The sequence below is a fragment of the Sprattus sprattus genome, assembly GCF_963457725.1.
Source record: "Sprattus sprattus genome assembly, chromosome: 21".
In the NCBI taxonomy this organism is placed as follows: domain Eukaryota; kingdom Metazoa; phylum Chordata; class Actinopteri; order Clupeiformes; family Clupeidae; genus Sprattus; species Sprattus sprattus.
Window position 1 is genome coordinate 12,185,571 of NC_137919.1, and position 12,523 is coordinate 12,198,093.

Here is a 12,523-nt window from a genome sequence, read left to right on the forward strand (position 1 = left end):
TGTGCAACCACTGTCATGTGTTATTATTTGTGTAATAAAGATCTTTCCCAGGGTTTGGGAGCGTCATAAGGCCATTGCATAAGGTCATCCTTGTTTGTTATTGTCTCCAGAGTCGCACGACCACAGTCATGTTTGGTGTGCATTAAAGGACGATTCCCCAACAGAGGGGTATTTAAAGTACTCCCATCAGATTGGTATTTAGAAGTTCCCCCTGAAGGGCCTATGAAGTGGCACCCATTTGCCCCTTTTCAATGATGATGGTTGACCTGGAATAACAATGCATCTTTAAAACAGCAGTTGTGGCTCATCAGCCTCTCAACAGTTCTTACTTCTACTGTGGCAGTTAGAGCTGTGGAAGCCCCATTACTCTCAGTTCTACCAAACTGGCAGTTTGACCTGTGAAAGCTACATTTCTGGCTAAACAAGCTAAAGTGAAATGCAATTTGAACAACCTGTGGCTTCCCCAAGATAATGAGTACTGGCTCTACTAATAAATCACCAGTAAGGACCATATCTTTTTAAAAACATCTGAAGCTCAGTGCCTATTTGCGTGAAGTAAGGTGGGGAAAGGGAAATTCCCTTGACCAATTGTGGTGGAGTTTCTTGGAAGCGTTGTGCAATGGCGATGGGTACCAACGAGAAACAGGTCCATCACACTTCCTGAAAATGCACATGCAGTGCGATTCAGAGAAAAGTGTCACAGGTGTTCTTCTACAGGTGCTTCCTCTGATGAAAGATACCCCAGGCATCTGCGTTAAGTTTCGACTTTGAGTTACACTTAATATACACACACACACACACCCATTTGGTTTAATTTAGTCATTTCTTTATTTATACAATCTTTACAGAGTTTCCGTTCAATATAATTGACATCTGGGATAAAAAAAGTACTAAATAAACTACAAAGCATACAAGAACGATACAAATTATCCACACACACACACACACAAGCATGTAGCCATTCTACTTGTAAATGTCCTGGAATCTTACCCTCTATTATGCACCTCCGAAATCCACGAGACCTCAGTAATCTACACTTTTGCATAAACCAAACTCTTTAACCATACTCAATAAATAGTAAGTTAAGTAACAATATTCATGTTCAAGAAAAAAAAAAAAACACAGTCAACGCAAACACAGTACATTCAGACGTCACACACCTCTGCCATACATTTAAGTTAAACATAAAAGGAGCACAGAAACAGACATAAAACTCTTTAAGTTAACGACGGTCAGTAGGCGTTTGCGTGGGGCTGCCCATTCAGCAGCACTGCAGCCCGTGCAGGAATGTGCCGGATCAGAGCGAAGAAAACATAAAGATAAAAAGAAGAACAAACACATTCTCATGGGAAACAAACCCTCATTTTCTGTCGCCTATGACCTCATTTTTAGGAGGGTCAGGCAAAACAGGTGCCATTTCTGACCTTCCCCCTCTCCACTCTGACCCCAGGCTGTTTGAGCCCTATCTACATAAGGGTAGAGGGGAAGTGGTCTCTGTGCAACATGAGTCAAGCTGAGAACAGGACATGTGCTCTAGGTTAATACGAGTTGATGTCGTCGTCGTCCTCATTGTTGTTGTTGTGCTGGATGCGCACGACCATGTTGGAGACCAGGCGCTCCAGCTGCTCGGCGCGCATCTTCCCCGTCTCCAGGACCTCCTCGTGGTTGGCCTTGTCCTCGCTCTCGTAGTCCATGACGGCCTGGTTGGTGATGAGCGACAGGGCGAAGCAGCGCATGCCGCAGTGGCGCGCTACCAGGACCTCGTGAACCGTGCTCATTCCTGTCAGAACAGAGAGAGAGAGAGAGAGAGAGAGAGAGAGAGGACACTACATTAAAAACATGCCACATGTGCACCAAATTTCACTTTATCTGGTGTTGGAGAGGGGGCAAACGGTAAGAGAGGGATGATATTATGAACGGTGATGAAGAGGAGGTGTGATGGGTGATGAAGAGGAGGTGTGATGGTGATGAAGAGGAGGTGTGATGGGTGATGAAGAGGAGGTGTGATGGGTGATGATGAGGAGGTGTGATGGGTGATGATGAGGAGGTGTGATGGGTGATGAGGAGGTGTGATGGGTGATGAGGAGGAGGTGTGATGGGTGATGAAGAGGAGGTGTGATGTGTGATGAGGAGGAGGTGTGATGGGTGATGAGGAGGAGGTGTGATGGTGATGAAGAGGAGGTGTGATGGGTGATGATGAGGAGGTGTGATGGTGATGAGGAGGTGTGATGGGTGATGAGGAGGAGGTGTGATGGTGATGAGGAGGTGTGATGGTGATGAGGAGGTGTGATGGGTGATGAAGAGGAGGTGTGATGGATGATGAGGAGGAGGTGTGATGGGTGATGAGGAGGAGGTGTGATGGTGATGAAGAGGAGGTGTGATGGTGATGAGGAGGTGTGATGGTGATGAGGAGGAGGTGTGATGGGTGATGATGAGGAGGTGTGATGGTGATGAGGAGGAGGTGTGATGGGTGATGAGGAGGAGGTGTGATGGGTGATGAGGAGGAGGTGTGATGGTGATGAAGAGGAGGTGTGATGGGTGATGATGAGGAGGTGTGATGGTGATGAGGAGGTGTGATGGGTGATGAGGAGGAGGTGTGATGGTGATGAGGAGGAGGTGTGATGGTGATGAGGAGGTGTGATGGGTGATGAAGAGGAGGTGTGATGGATGATGAGGAGGAGGTGTGATGGGTGATGAGGAGGAGGTGTGATGGGTGATGAGGAGGAGGTGTGATGGGTGATGAGGAGGAGGTGTGATGGGTGATGAGGAGGAGGTGTGATGGTGATGAAGAGGAGGTGTGATGGGTGATGAGGAGGTGTGATGGTGATGAAGAGGAGGTGTGATGGGTGATGAGGAGGAGGTGTGATGGGTGATGAGGAGGAGGTGTGATGGTGATGAGGAGGTGTGATGGGTGATGAAGAGGAGGTGTGATGGGTGATGAAGAGGAGGTGTGATGGGTGATGAAGAGGAGGTGTGATGGTGATGAAGAGGAGGTGTGATGGGTGATGATGAGGAGGTGTGATGGTGATGAGGAGGTGTGATGGGTGATGAAGAGGAGGTGTGATGGGTGATGAGGAGGAGGTGTGATGGTGATGAGGAGGTGTGATGGGTGATGAAGAGGAGGTGTGATGGGTGATGAAGAGGAGGTGTGATGGGTGATGAAGAGGAGGTGTGATGGGTGATGAAGAGGACTCACCCACGGCGTCGGCGCCCAGCTTGTGTAGCATACGGCACTCGGCGATGGTCTCGAAGGAGGGCCCCCCCAACACACAGTACACGCCCTTTCGCAGGAAGTCGCTGAAGCCGAGCTCGGCCCCCACGTCAAACGCCAGCTGCTGCAGGTCGCGGTCGTAGGCATCAGACATGCAGGGGAAACGAACACCAAACCTGAGAGAGAGAGAAAAAGAGAGAAAGAAAGGAGTGAGTTACTGTATATCAGTAATGCAGTCCTTACAATTCAAGTTCAGAGTGTAACCTATCAGTCATTTGTCCTTTTTTTGTAACGTTCTGTGTCCTCAAGATGCAGTCAAAATGTCGGCTTCCATTCATTTCTACGCTATCTGCCAATGATGCAACATGTTTGAAAGGGGTTGAAATGCAGGGGTTTGGAACGTAAAAGGTGAATCAAGGGGAGTGTGTGTGTGTGTGTGTGTGTGTGTGGGGGGGGGGTTGTGTGTGTGTGTGTGTGTGTGTGTGTGTGTGTGTGTGTGTGTGTGTGTGGAGGGGGGGGGGGGGGGTGTGTGGGTGATGCATTGTTTTGCATACAGCTTGAAGTGTGTTATGTGTTTCAGCTCAAGGGCGATCCACCCAAATATGCAAACACTCAAGTCATGAGATCTTGTTCAGCAACGCACGATGCCAAAGAATGTGTCCGGAATCTGACTACTCAAGTCCCTGATTTTACTTTTGGCACCGATACTAGACTTGAATATGCCCTCCTCTGTATTTCTCCTAAGAGCTTTATTTGTGTCTGCTAAATGACAAGCACACCTGAACTGATATTCTTCTAAGAGCTTTATTTGTGTCTGCTTAATGACGAGCACACCTGAACTGATATTCGGGAACTTGAGAGAGTGAACCAAAAGGAACATCATACACACACACCAAACATACCAAACACACACACACACACACACACACACACACACACACACACACACACGCACACAATACAGAGGACAGGCCTTCCCATCATAACACTGTGTGTCTCTGAGGACAGACCTTCCCATCATAGACCTTGAAATGGGCCTTTCTGTTTCTGTTTTAAGAACCATCTGTGCCTAAGATAGGCCGGTCGATTCTGTTTTAAGAACGGTTTGTGCCTTAGATAGGCTGGTTGGTTATGGTTCGCAGCTTCCTCTCAGGGTCTAGTGAGGACACACTTCAGGAGGTCTTTTGAGCCCTTGCTTGAGACACTCCTTGCACCTGGCCCGCTCACCTCTCGTCGTTGAGGCCAGCCAGGGGGTTGTTGCCAGCGAAGCCTGGCATGTTGATGTGGTCCTTGAGGATCATGATGTCGCCCACTCTGTAGTCCTGGTTGAGGCCCCCCGCCGCGTTGGTCAGGATGACCGTCTCCACCCCCAGCAGCTTGAAGATCCGCATGGGCAGGGTGATCTAAGGAGCCAGGACAACACAGAGTGTAAGTGTGTGTGTGTGTGTGTGTGTGTGTTTGAATATCCGCATGGGCTGGGTGGTCTGAGGAAACTGGACAACACAGAGTGTAAGTATGAGTGTGTGTGTGTGTGTGTGTGTGTTTGAATATCCGCATGGGCAGGGTGATCTGAGGAGCCAGGACAACACAGAGTGTAAGTGTGAATAGGACTGATGGTGACGTCAAAAATACACATCTAAAAACACAGCACACCTACTCGAGTGTGAGTGTGAGTGTGAGTGTGTGTGTGTGTGTGTGTGAGAGTGTGTGTGTGTGTGTGATCCTTACCTTCTGTATGGGGTAGCCTTCATAGAGGTGGAAGCGTCCCTGCATGCACACACACGCCCTTCCCTTCAGAGTCCCAAACACCAGTCGCCCAGCATGGCCATGGACTAGAGCGCAGACAACACACAACACACACAGTAAATACACAACTAGCTCACACACACACACTCTCTAACTCAAGAACGCCAACACTAATGCATGCAGACACACACACAGACAACGCCAGTCAGTGACAGAGTTTGCACTTCCTTTGACAGTCATATCTGACCACACACACACACTCACTCACTCTCACACACACACACACACACACGCACCTGTGCTCTGGGGAAAGCTGGGGATGTCTTTGTAGTTGAAAGCCACCTTGTCCTTCAGCATATCAGCGAGTCCTCCCAGACCGGAGCCGCACACGATGCCCACCAGGGGGCGCACGTCCACCTGAGCCAGCAGCCAGTCAGCGGTCGCACGGCACTCCTCATAGCTGTATCTGAAGAGCAGAGATTCATTCATTTAGTGTCCATGAAGTGATGTGGACGGGGAGGAATGTGGCATGTGAACCTGTCGTGCAGCTCCAGCTGGCCTTCCGCGGTCTCAATAGGAGTGGTATCGTGTTATTTTGTCAACAAACTCACTAAACACAGACAGGCCTAGACGTTGCCTGATATTCCAGTGTTTTCACACCGTTTTATAGCGTATGAGATAACGGACCCATCTGCAGGGTTTGTCTGCAGTTCAAGGTAATTGCGTAACATTCAGAAATACAGAGCCTGTAAACTTGGCACCGACACTGACTAACAGTTTCCCTGCAGCAGCTCATTATTTCCTTTTCTCCCACTGGCGAAGGCATGGTACTTGAACTGCCCACGAGTCACGACCACGGAACTCCTAAATTGGCAACACTGTAACACGAGCTAAGGTCACAGGACCACGCTCAGTGCCAATAGACAGCCCGCCCAATACACCCGAAGAAATCCAACATGGACCGAATCAACAGATATTTTGAATGAAACGTCATCTGTCTATGCGACCCTTAGAAGACTTACACTTCAAAATCACTGGAAATGTACTAAAAAACAGCTAAAATGTGCGATCCACACGGTTCAGAACTTCTCGAGGCAGTAAAACACGCGCGCGTAAGACTGATAGTAATAACAAAGGTGCACACTGACGCTGCTGTATGATAAGACACGCGAGTCATGTAACGGGATTTGGTGAGCCTCGTCTTTTGATATGGCGGGGGCCAGCTAGCAGAACATCCGCTCTTTAGCTATTTAGTGTCGCATATGGTTCCACGAGGCCATGTGCCATGCGCTGCGCGGCCACTGCCCCCCTTGCCGTAGGCAGTGAGACTATAGCAAAGACACGCGAAATATGATGCAACCTTCGCACCCCAAATGTCAGACTTCACTGTGAACTTCATCGCTGATTATAACGAAGAGCTTTTTCAACCATTTCTTTAATCTTACTTACCCAGTGTTGCCTTCTTCGGGGTGCATTATTCACTTCTTTTACAAATCCTTAAAGACAAAAAAAGCACTTAACAGATTTCTAGCTGTAGACCGATTTAACGCTAGAGCCAACTTTATATATTAATTTACTCAGCGGACTATGAAGTTCTCGTTCACAAAAAAATAAATATCTGAAGAAAATACCCGTAACTCGAATTGATTAAGTACGAGTAAAACACCAAATAGTTGAGTTGTAGGATGCTTCTGCCGAATCTTGGCGATGCCGGTTAATTTATGGATCCCTTGCCCCATGTCGACCCACCCCTTCACGTCACGACCCACCCCTCCACGTTACCCAAAAGGACAGAGTCGCCCTTTTTGGATGGGCTCACACACCTCCTCTGACGTCAGCGCAGTGGGGTAGAGATCGACGGTGAACTTCCTTCAGTGAAGTTCACTGCGAGTTACCGAAAGTTACGTCTGCGAACGTGCAAGTTACGTCTGCGAACGTGCAAGTTACGTCTGCTAAAAATAAATAAACCAACATGCTAACACGATTTATAAGACAACACACACACACTCAACGTCAATTATTAATTTGTTTTATTATAGTATTGATAAACATAGCTGTGTGATGGGCGTCTTTCGTTTCCTGCAAAACAACAAGAAATGTCCTTGTTCTAATTAATAATTACCCATGAAACCCTCGTATTTTAGTTTATGACGCCTTATCTATGGCGAGTCACTGTTATGTAGCTTTGCCAAAACAAGATGCTTTGTCATTTAATGAGGCCAATAAAATCACCAATTACCTCCTGTTTTGATTGTGTTGTTAAAGGAACATTACTAGAGACGGAACAGAACGGAAACAGACTGTATGTACCTTCTTTATACATTTCCACCATCTGTACAGAGCTCAGTACAGAACATTTTAATAAGCTGACTTCTGGGAAGAATGCCCAGTTGAGCAATCATTTAGATTAGAAACAGTTTATCAGCTTCACTTCATAGAAGTAACAGACCTGATCAGCAGATGTGTAACTGTGCACTAAGTAGAGAGCTCTGATCAGGAGATGTGTAACTGCGCACTAAACAGAGAGCTCTGAGAGAGCAATTACGAGAGAGTGGGCTAAACCAAATGCTCACAGGCACTACAGACCTTTAAAATAAAAGGGAAAAAAGAACAAAGAAAGAATAAAAGAACATTGGCGGCTGGACAAAGACACTTGTTGGGATGTCTCATCAGTGAATTACCATTGACACCAATGAAGTAAATTAAGCTCTTTTTTTGTTGATGAGTAGTATTTAAGATACTTTTTTATCCAAAAGAATGATTTGAGAATGATTTGATATACAGTATATGATATATATGATTTCTTACGGATAATGCAAATACTCCATGTTGTTATGTGCTGTACCAGTGTTTGTGTGTGTGTTTGTGTGAGTGTGTGTGTGTGTTGGTGTGTTTGTGTCTGTGTGAATACCAGTATGTATCCATGGATAGATTTCTGTTTATCTACCCACAATGCTTTGAAAAGAGGACTGAATGAGGTGGCTGAAAAGGTCACATATGAAACCACTGAACCTAACATTGACAAGGCACACCCACCCACACACACGCCCACACACAGGCACACGCCCACGCACACACACACACACACACTCACACACACACACACACAGACAGACACTACTCCACGCACACACACCTACAAACTGTGCTGTTATTGCAGGAGGTCTGATAAACACAGTGTTGGTCCACAGATGCTATTAGGATGTTTTTCTCATGTTCAAGGTGGGTACTATTTGCCCCCCTCACACCACAGGACACCTGTGACAATGACCCAGGATCCTGGTTCCCGCTGCCTCCCTCACACCACAGGTCACCCGCGACAATGACCCAGGATTCTGGCTCCCACTGCTGCCCACTGGCATGAAGGTTCATAGAAGTGCTTCGGGCACGCCTTCGCTCCAGCCAATGGGGGATTGACGTACAGGTGTGACACCTGTTTGCCTTTCTCACCCTGTGTTTACTGTCCAATAAAAATCAATTCAAATGTTCCTGTTAAAGTACCTGTACACACACACACACACACACACAGACATAGACACACACTCACACACACACACAGACAAACTCTCTCACACACACACAGACACAGACACAGACACACACAGACACACAGACACACACTCACACACACAGACACAAATACACTCACACCCAAACACACACATACACACACACACACACACACACACACACACACACACAGAAGCACATATGAGCATACATGCACTCAAGGTCATTATAGGCTGTAACTGTTGTGGCAGAATGTAGTCAGATATGGAACAGGGGAATGTGTGCCAATTGTCTGAGAAAGCATGAAGGAGGGGGAAGAGGTCCCTGTTGCACCCTTATGAACTCTAACCATATACAGTATACACACACACTTGTACACACACTTGTACACACACTTGTACACACACTTGTACACACACTTGTACACACACTTGTACACACACTTGTACACACACTTGTACACACACAGGCGGCGTGACATTGTGATAGTTGACGACCCTACAGTCCTGCTTTGTGGAGATGGGTGTCTTTGATTTTCCCTCTTCTTCTTCTTCTTCTTCTTCTTCTTCTGTGCCTTTTTCATGACATTCTTCTTCTTCTGTGCCTTCTTCATGTAATTCTTCCCTTTCTTCTTCTTCTTCTTCTTTTGAGCCTTCTTCATGACATTCTTCTTTTTCTTTTCTTGTTCCATTTTGTCTCCATTTTCCTCTTCTTCATGATGTTCTTCTTCTTCTTCTCCGTCATCCTTTTTTTTCCATACCACAACACAGCTTCCTTTTTAGTTTTCCTTCCTTTTCATCCTAACATGCGGAGCAAAGCCGAGCGCATTCCCAAACTATGTCCCGGTGAGTGTGTGTATGATTGACATGCCCGGCAGCCTATCATCACTTGTCATGCCGGTTCGTGGCCTCAGAGATGGCATGCGAGTCCTTGAATGCTCTGAGACAGTGAAATCCTATTTTACGATTTTACGTAAGTGTGTGTGTGTGTGGCTTGTGTATTGGTGTGTGTGTGTGTTAGTGTGTAAAATCCTATTTTCCGATGCCGTGATTTGATAAGATTTGATTCACGTGAGAGAGTGTGTGTGTATGTGTGTGTGTGTGTGTGTAAGCGTGTGTGTGTGTGTGTATGTGTGTGTGTGTGTGTAAGCGTGTCTGTGTGTGTGTGTGAGAGATTGTGTGTGTGTGTGTGTGTGAGATTCACGTGAGAGGGTGTGCACTTGGAGCTGTATCATTTGATAGAGTCACATGGCTGGGTCATGGGAGCTGTGCTTATCCTTATAAGATCAGGCTGTACTCGTCCTTTGGCTTGTGTATCTACATTTGCTACATCAAGCGTGTGTGTGTGTGTGTGTGTTGTGTTTCTACATTCGTTTCCTTCAATGAAGTGGCCGATCAAGCGTGTGTGTGTGTATGTGTGTGTGTGTGTTGTGTTTCTACATTTGTTTCCTTCAATGAAGTGGCCGATCAAGCGTGTGTGTGTGTCTATGTGTGTATGTGTGTATGTGTGTGTTGTGTATCTACATTTGTTTCCTTCAGCAGAGTGGACGATCGAGCGTGTGTGTTTGTGTGTGTTGTGTATCTACATTCGTTTTCTTTTAACAGAGTGGCCGATCAAGTGTGTGTGTGTGGCTTGGCTTGTGTGTAAGGTGTGTGTGTGTGTGTGTGTGTGGGTGGGGGGGGTTATCTACATTTGTTTCTTTCACTCTACTGTATGTTCCTGCGGAAGTCAACACAGACCTAAACTAGAAAAACACTCTAGCCAAGTAGGATACAGAAGCTTTCTCTAGACCAAGGGTCTCAAACTCCGGCCCCTGGGCCAAATCCTTACAATGCAAGGCCGTACCACAGCCAAGGATGTATTTGACCAACTGTGTGACGCAATGGAGAATGCACACACACACACACACTTAGGATATTTTGATTAGCTGTGTGTGTATGTTTCTGGTTAACTAGGTGAACAGACAGGTTGCAAGATAAGTGCGTGTGTGAGTGTATGCATTCTTTAACAAATGACCGGACAGGAGAAGACTGCAGGGCATTGCATAGTTAAACCATAATGTTATGTAATGAATGTTATGTAATGAATGCAGTTACCTGTGTGTGTGTGAGTGTGTGCGTTTGACACAGTAATATCCACTCGTAGTGTTTGCTCAGTGCTGCTGACCCTGTTTAAACAGGCCATAGCTCACTCAGCACACACACACACACTTTACACAGCCCATAGCTCACTCTATACAGCCCAGAATATCATTTTCTGTTATTGTTTTATCCCTCCATTCATTTCACTCATTCAGTTCACGGACCCAATATGTAGGAGTGAACATCTTTTACGCTTTTTTTCAGTTTTTTTTTGGCAAAGACCTTTTATTACATCATCACATAAGGTGTGTGTGTGTGTGAAACACAGGCCTGCGGTGTAGAAACAAGGGGAATGACATTTTGTCCTCATACCTGAGCTGCTAATATTTAACATCACAGTCTCAAATGCCAATGGATCCTCGGAATATTGGTTGCAGTTGGTTGCTCATGTGTGTTTAAAGTGCACAGAGGTCTTCAGGGGGTTCATGAGGTTCCTCCGGCCATCCACCCAAGGAGCATTTATTACTGTAAGTGTAACACCTCAAGAACCCTCTATACTGTTCTATCCAAACAGTTCCATTAGAGGGCTCTGAGTAGAACCTTTTCAGGGTCAATCTGCAGTTTTTCATGGACTGCTTGGTTAGCATGGTTAGCATGCATTATCCGTGGACACGTACACTGGGCAGAAATAGGTTAGGTGTTACCGTAACAACGGAGCTGGTGTTGATGTCTGGCATGCGAGCCCAAGTATCCCACAAGGCACTGCTGTGTTTCTGAGGTCTGCTCGCACAAGGGTGTGAAGAAACGCCCCCACCAGGCCTGTCCTCTGTTTGTGTGTGTGTGTGTGTGTGTGAGTGTGTGTGTGTCTGCCCCCCCCCCCCCCCCTCTAGTCTCTCAGCTCCCTGCAGAATGAAGACAATGCCGCGACCATAGGCCTCCATACACACACACACACACCCCCACACACAAACACACACACACACACACACACACACACACACACACACACACACACACACACACACACAAACACACACACACACACAAACACACAAACACTCACACATATACACACACACACACACACACACAAACTCAACCCTTTTCCATGTTTCACAGAACCACAATACTGTGGAAGGTTTATGTAATCTGCGTGCCTCTTATCTGGTGTGTTTGGGTGGGTGGTGACACACAGAGAAACGGCGTAGATGACTGGAGAGAGTGAAGTGTGTGTTTGTGTGTGTGACACACAGAGAGACATGCAGGGACTGGAGAGAGTGAAGGGTGTGTGTGTGTGTGTGTGTGTGTGTTTGTATGTAACCATAGAGAGACAGCGTAGATGACTGGAGAGAGTGAAGAGCCTAGACAAGGGAAGAGAGGGGAAGTTAGATGATAACTGATAAGAGATCAAGTGATCAGGGAGAGGCCTCAACAAACACACACACACACTCACAAACACACACACACACACACACACACACACTGTTACACAAAAGACTTGCAGGCACACACACATCACAAGGCCTGCATGCACGTGAGCCAGATGATCATATGGTTAAACAAAGCCTCTCTGTCACTCATTGTCTTGTTTGGTCCTTCAAGTACACACACACACACACACACACACACACACACACACACACACACACACACACACACAGACTCTCACACACACACACACAGACTCTGTCACACACACACACACACACACACACACACACACACACACACACACACACAACACACACACACACACACACACACACACACACACACACACACACACACACACACACACACTAACGCCAGGGCCAGGGATCATCAGGGCAATCCCAGGCCAGGGAGCTGGAGAACAGTACAGAATCTGGGCAAAAGGCCCCAACGCTGAGAGAGATAAACCATTTGGAGACGGGACAAGGACAGACAAGGACACAACCGTTTGACATGTTGTCTGGTTCCCCCCCGTGTACCCTCT

At 46.8% G+C, this 12,523-nt stretch overlaps 1 protein-coding gene across 1 annotated transcript; it reads right to left on the reverse strand.

Moving 5' to 3' along the window:
* Positions 1-804: 804 nt before the first annotated feature.
* Positions 805-6,629, reverse strand: pnp5a (purine nucleoside phosphorylase 5a). Its single transcript, XM_080859926.1, has 6 exons — positions 6,407-6,629; positions 5,254-5,423; positions 4,940-5,043; positions 4,439-4,614; positions 3,197-3,387; positions 805-1,780 (listed from the first exon to the last, which is right to left on the reverse strand). The coding sequence occupies exons 1-6, from the start codon at positions 6,430-6,432 to the stop codon at positions 1,539-1,541; spliced, it is 909 nt and encodes a 302-aa protein (XP_080716052.1). The 5' UTR covers positions 6,433-6,629; the 3' UTR covers positions 805-1,538.
* Between the last annotated feature and the right edge of the window lie 5,894 nt (positions 6,630-12,523).

Coding starts and splice junctions, on each gene's coding strand:
- pnp5a (XM_080859926.1), bottom strand. CDS start 6,432: ATGCACCCCGAAGAAGGCAACACTGG. Junction 5,424..6,406: donor CCCGAAGAAGGCAACACTGG/GTAAGTAAGATT, acceptor TCTGCTCTTCAG/ATACAGCTATGAGGAGTGCC. Junction 1,781..3,196: donor GCTGGGCGCCGACGCCGTGG/GTGAGTCCTCTT, acceptor CTGTTCTGACAG/GAATGAGCACGGTTCACGAG.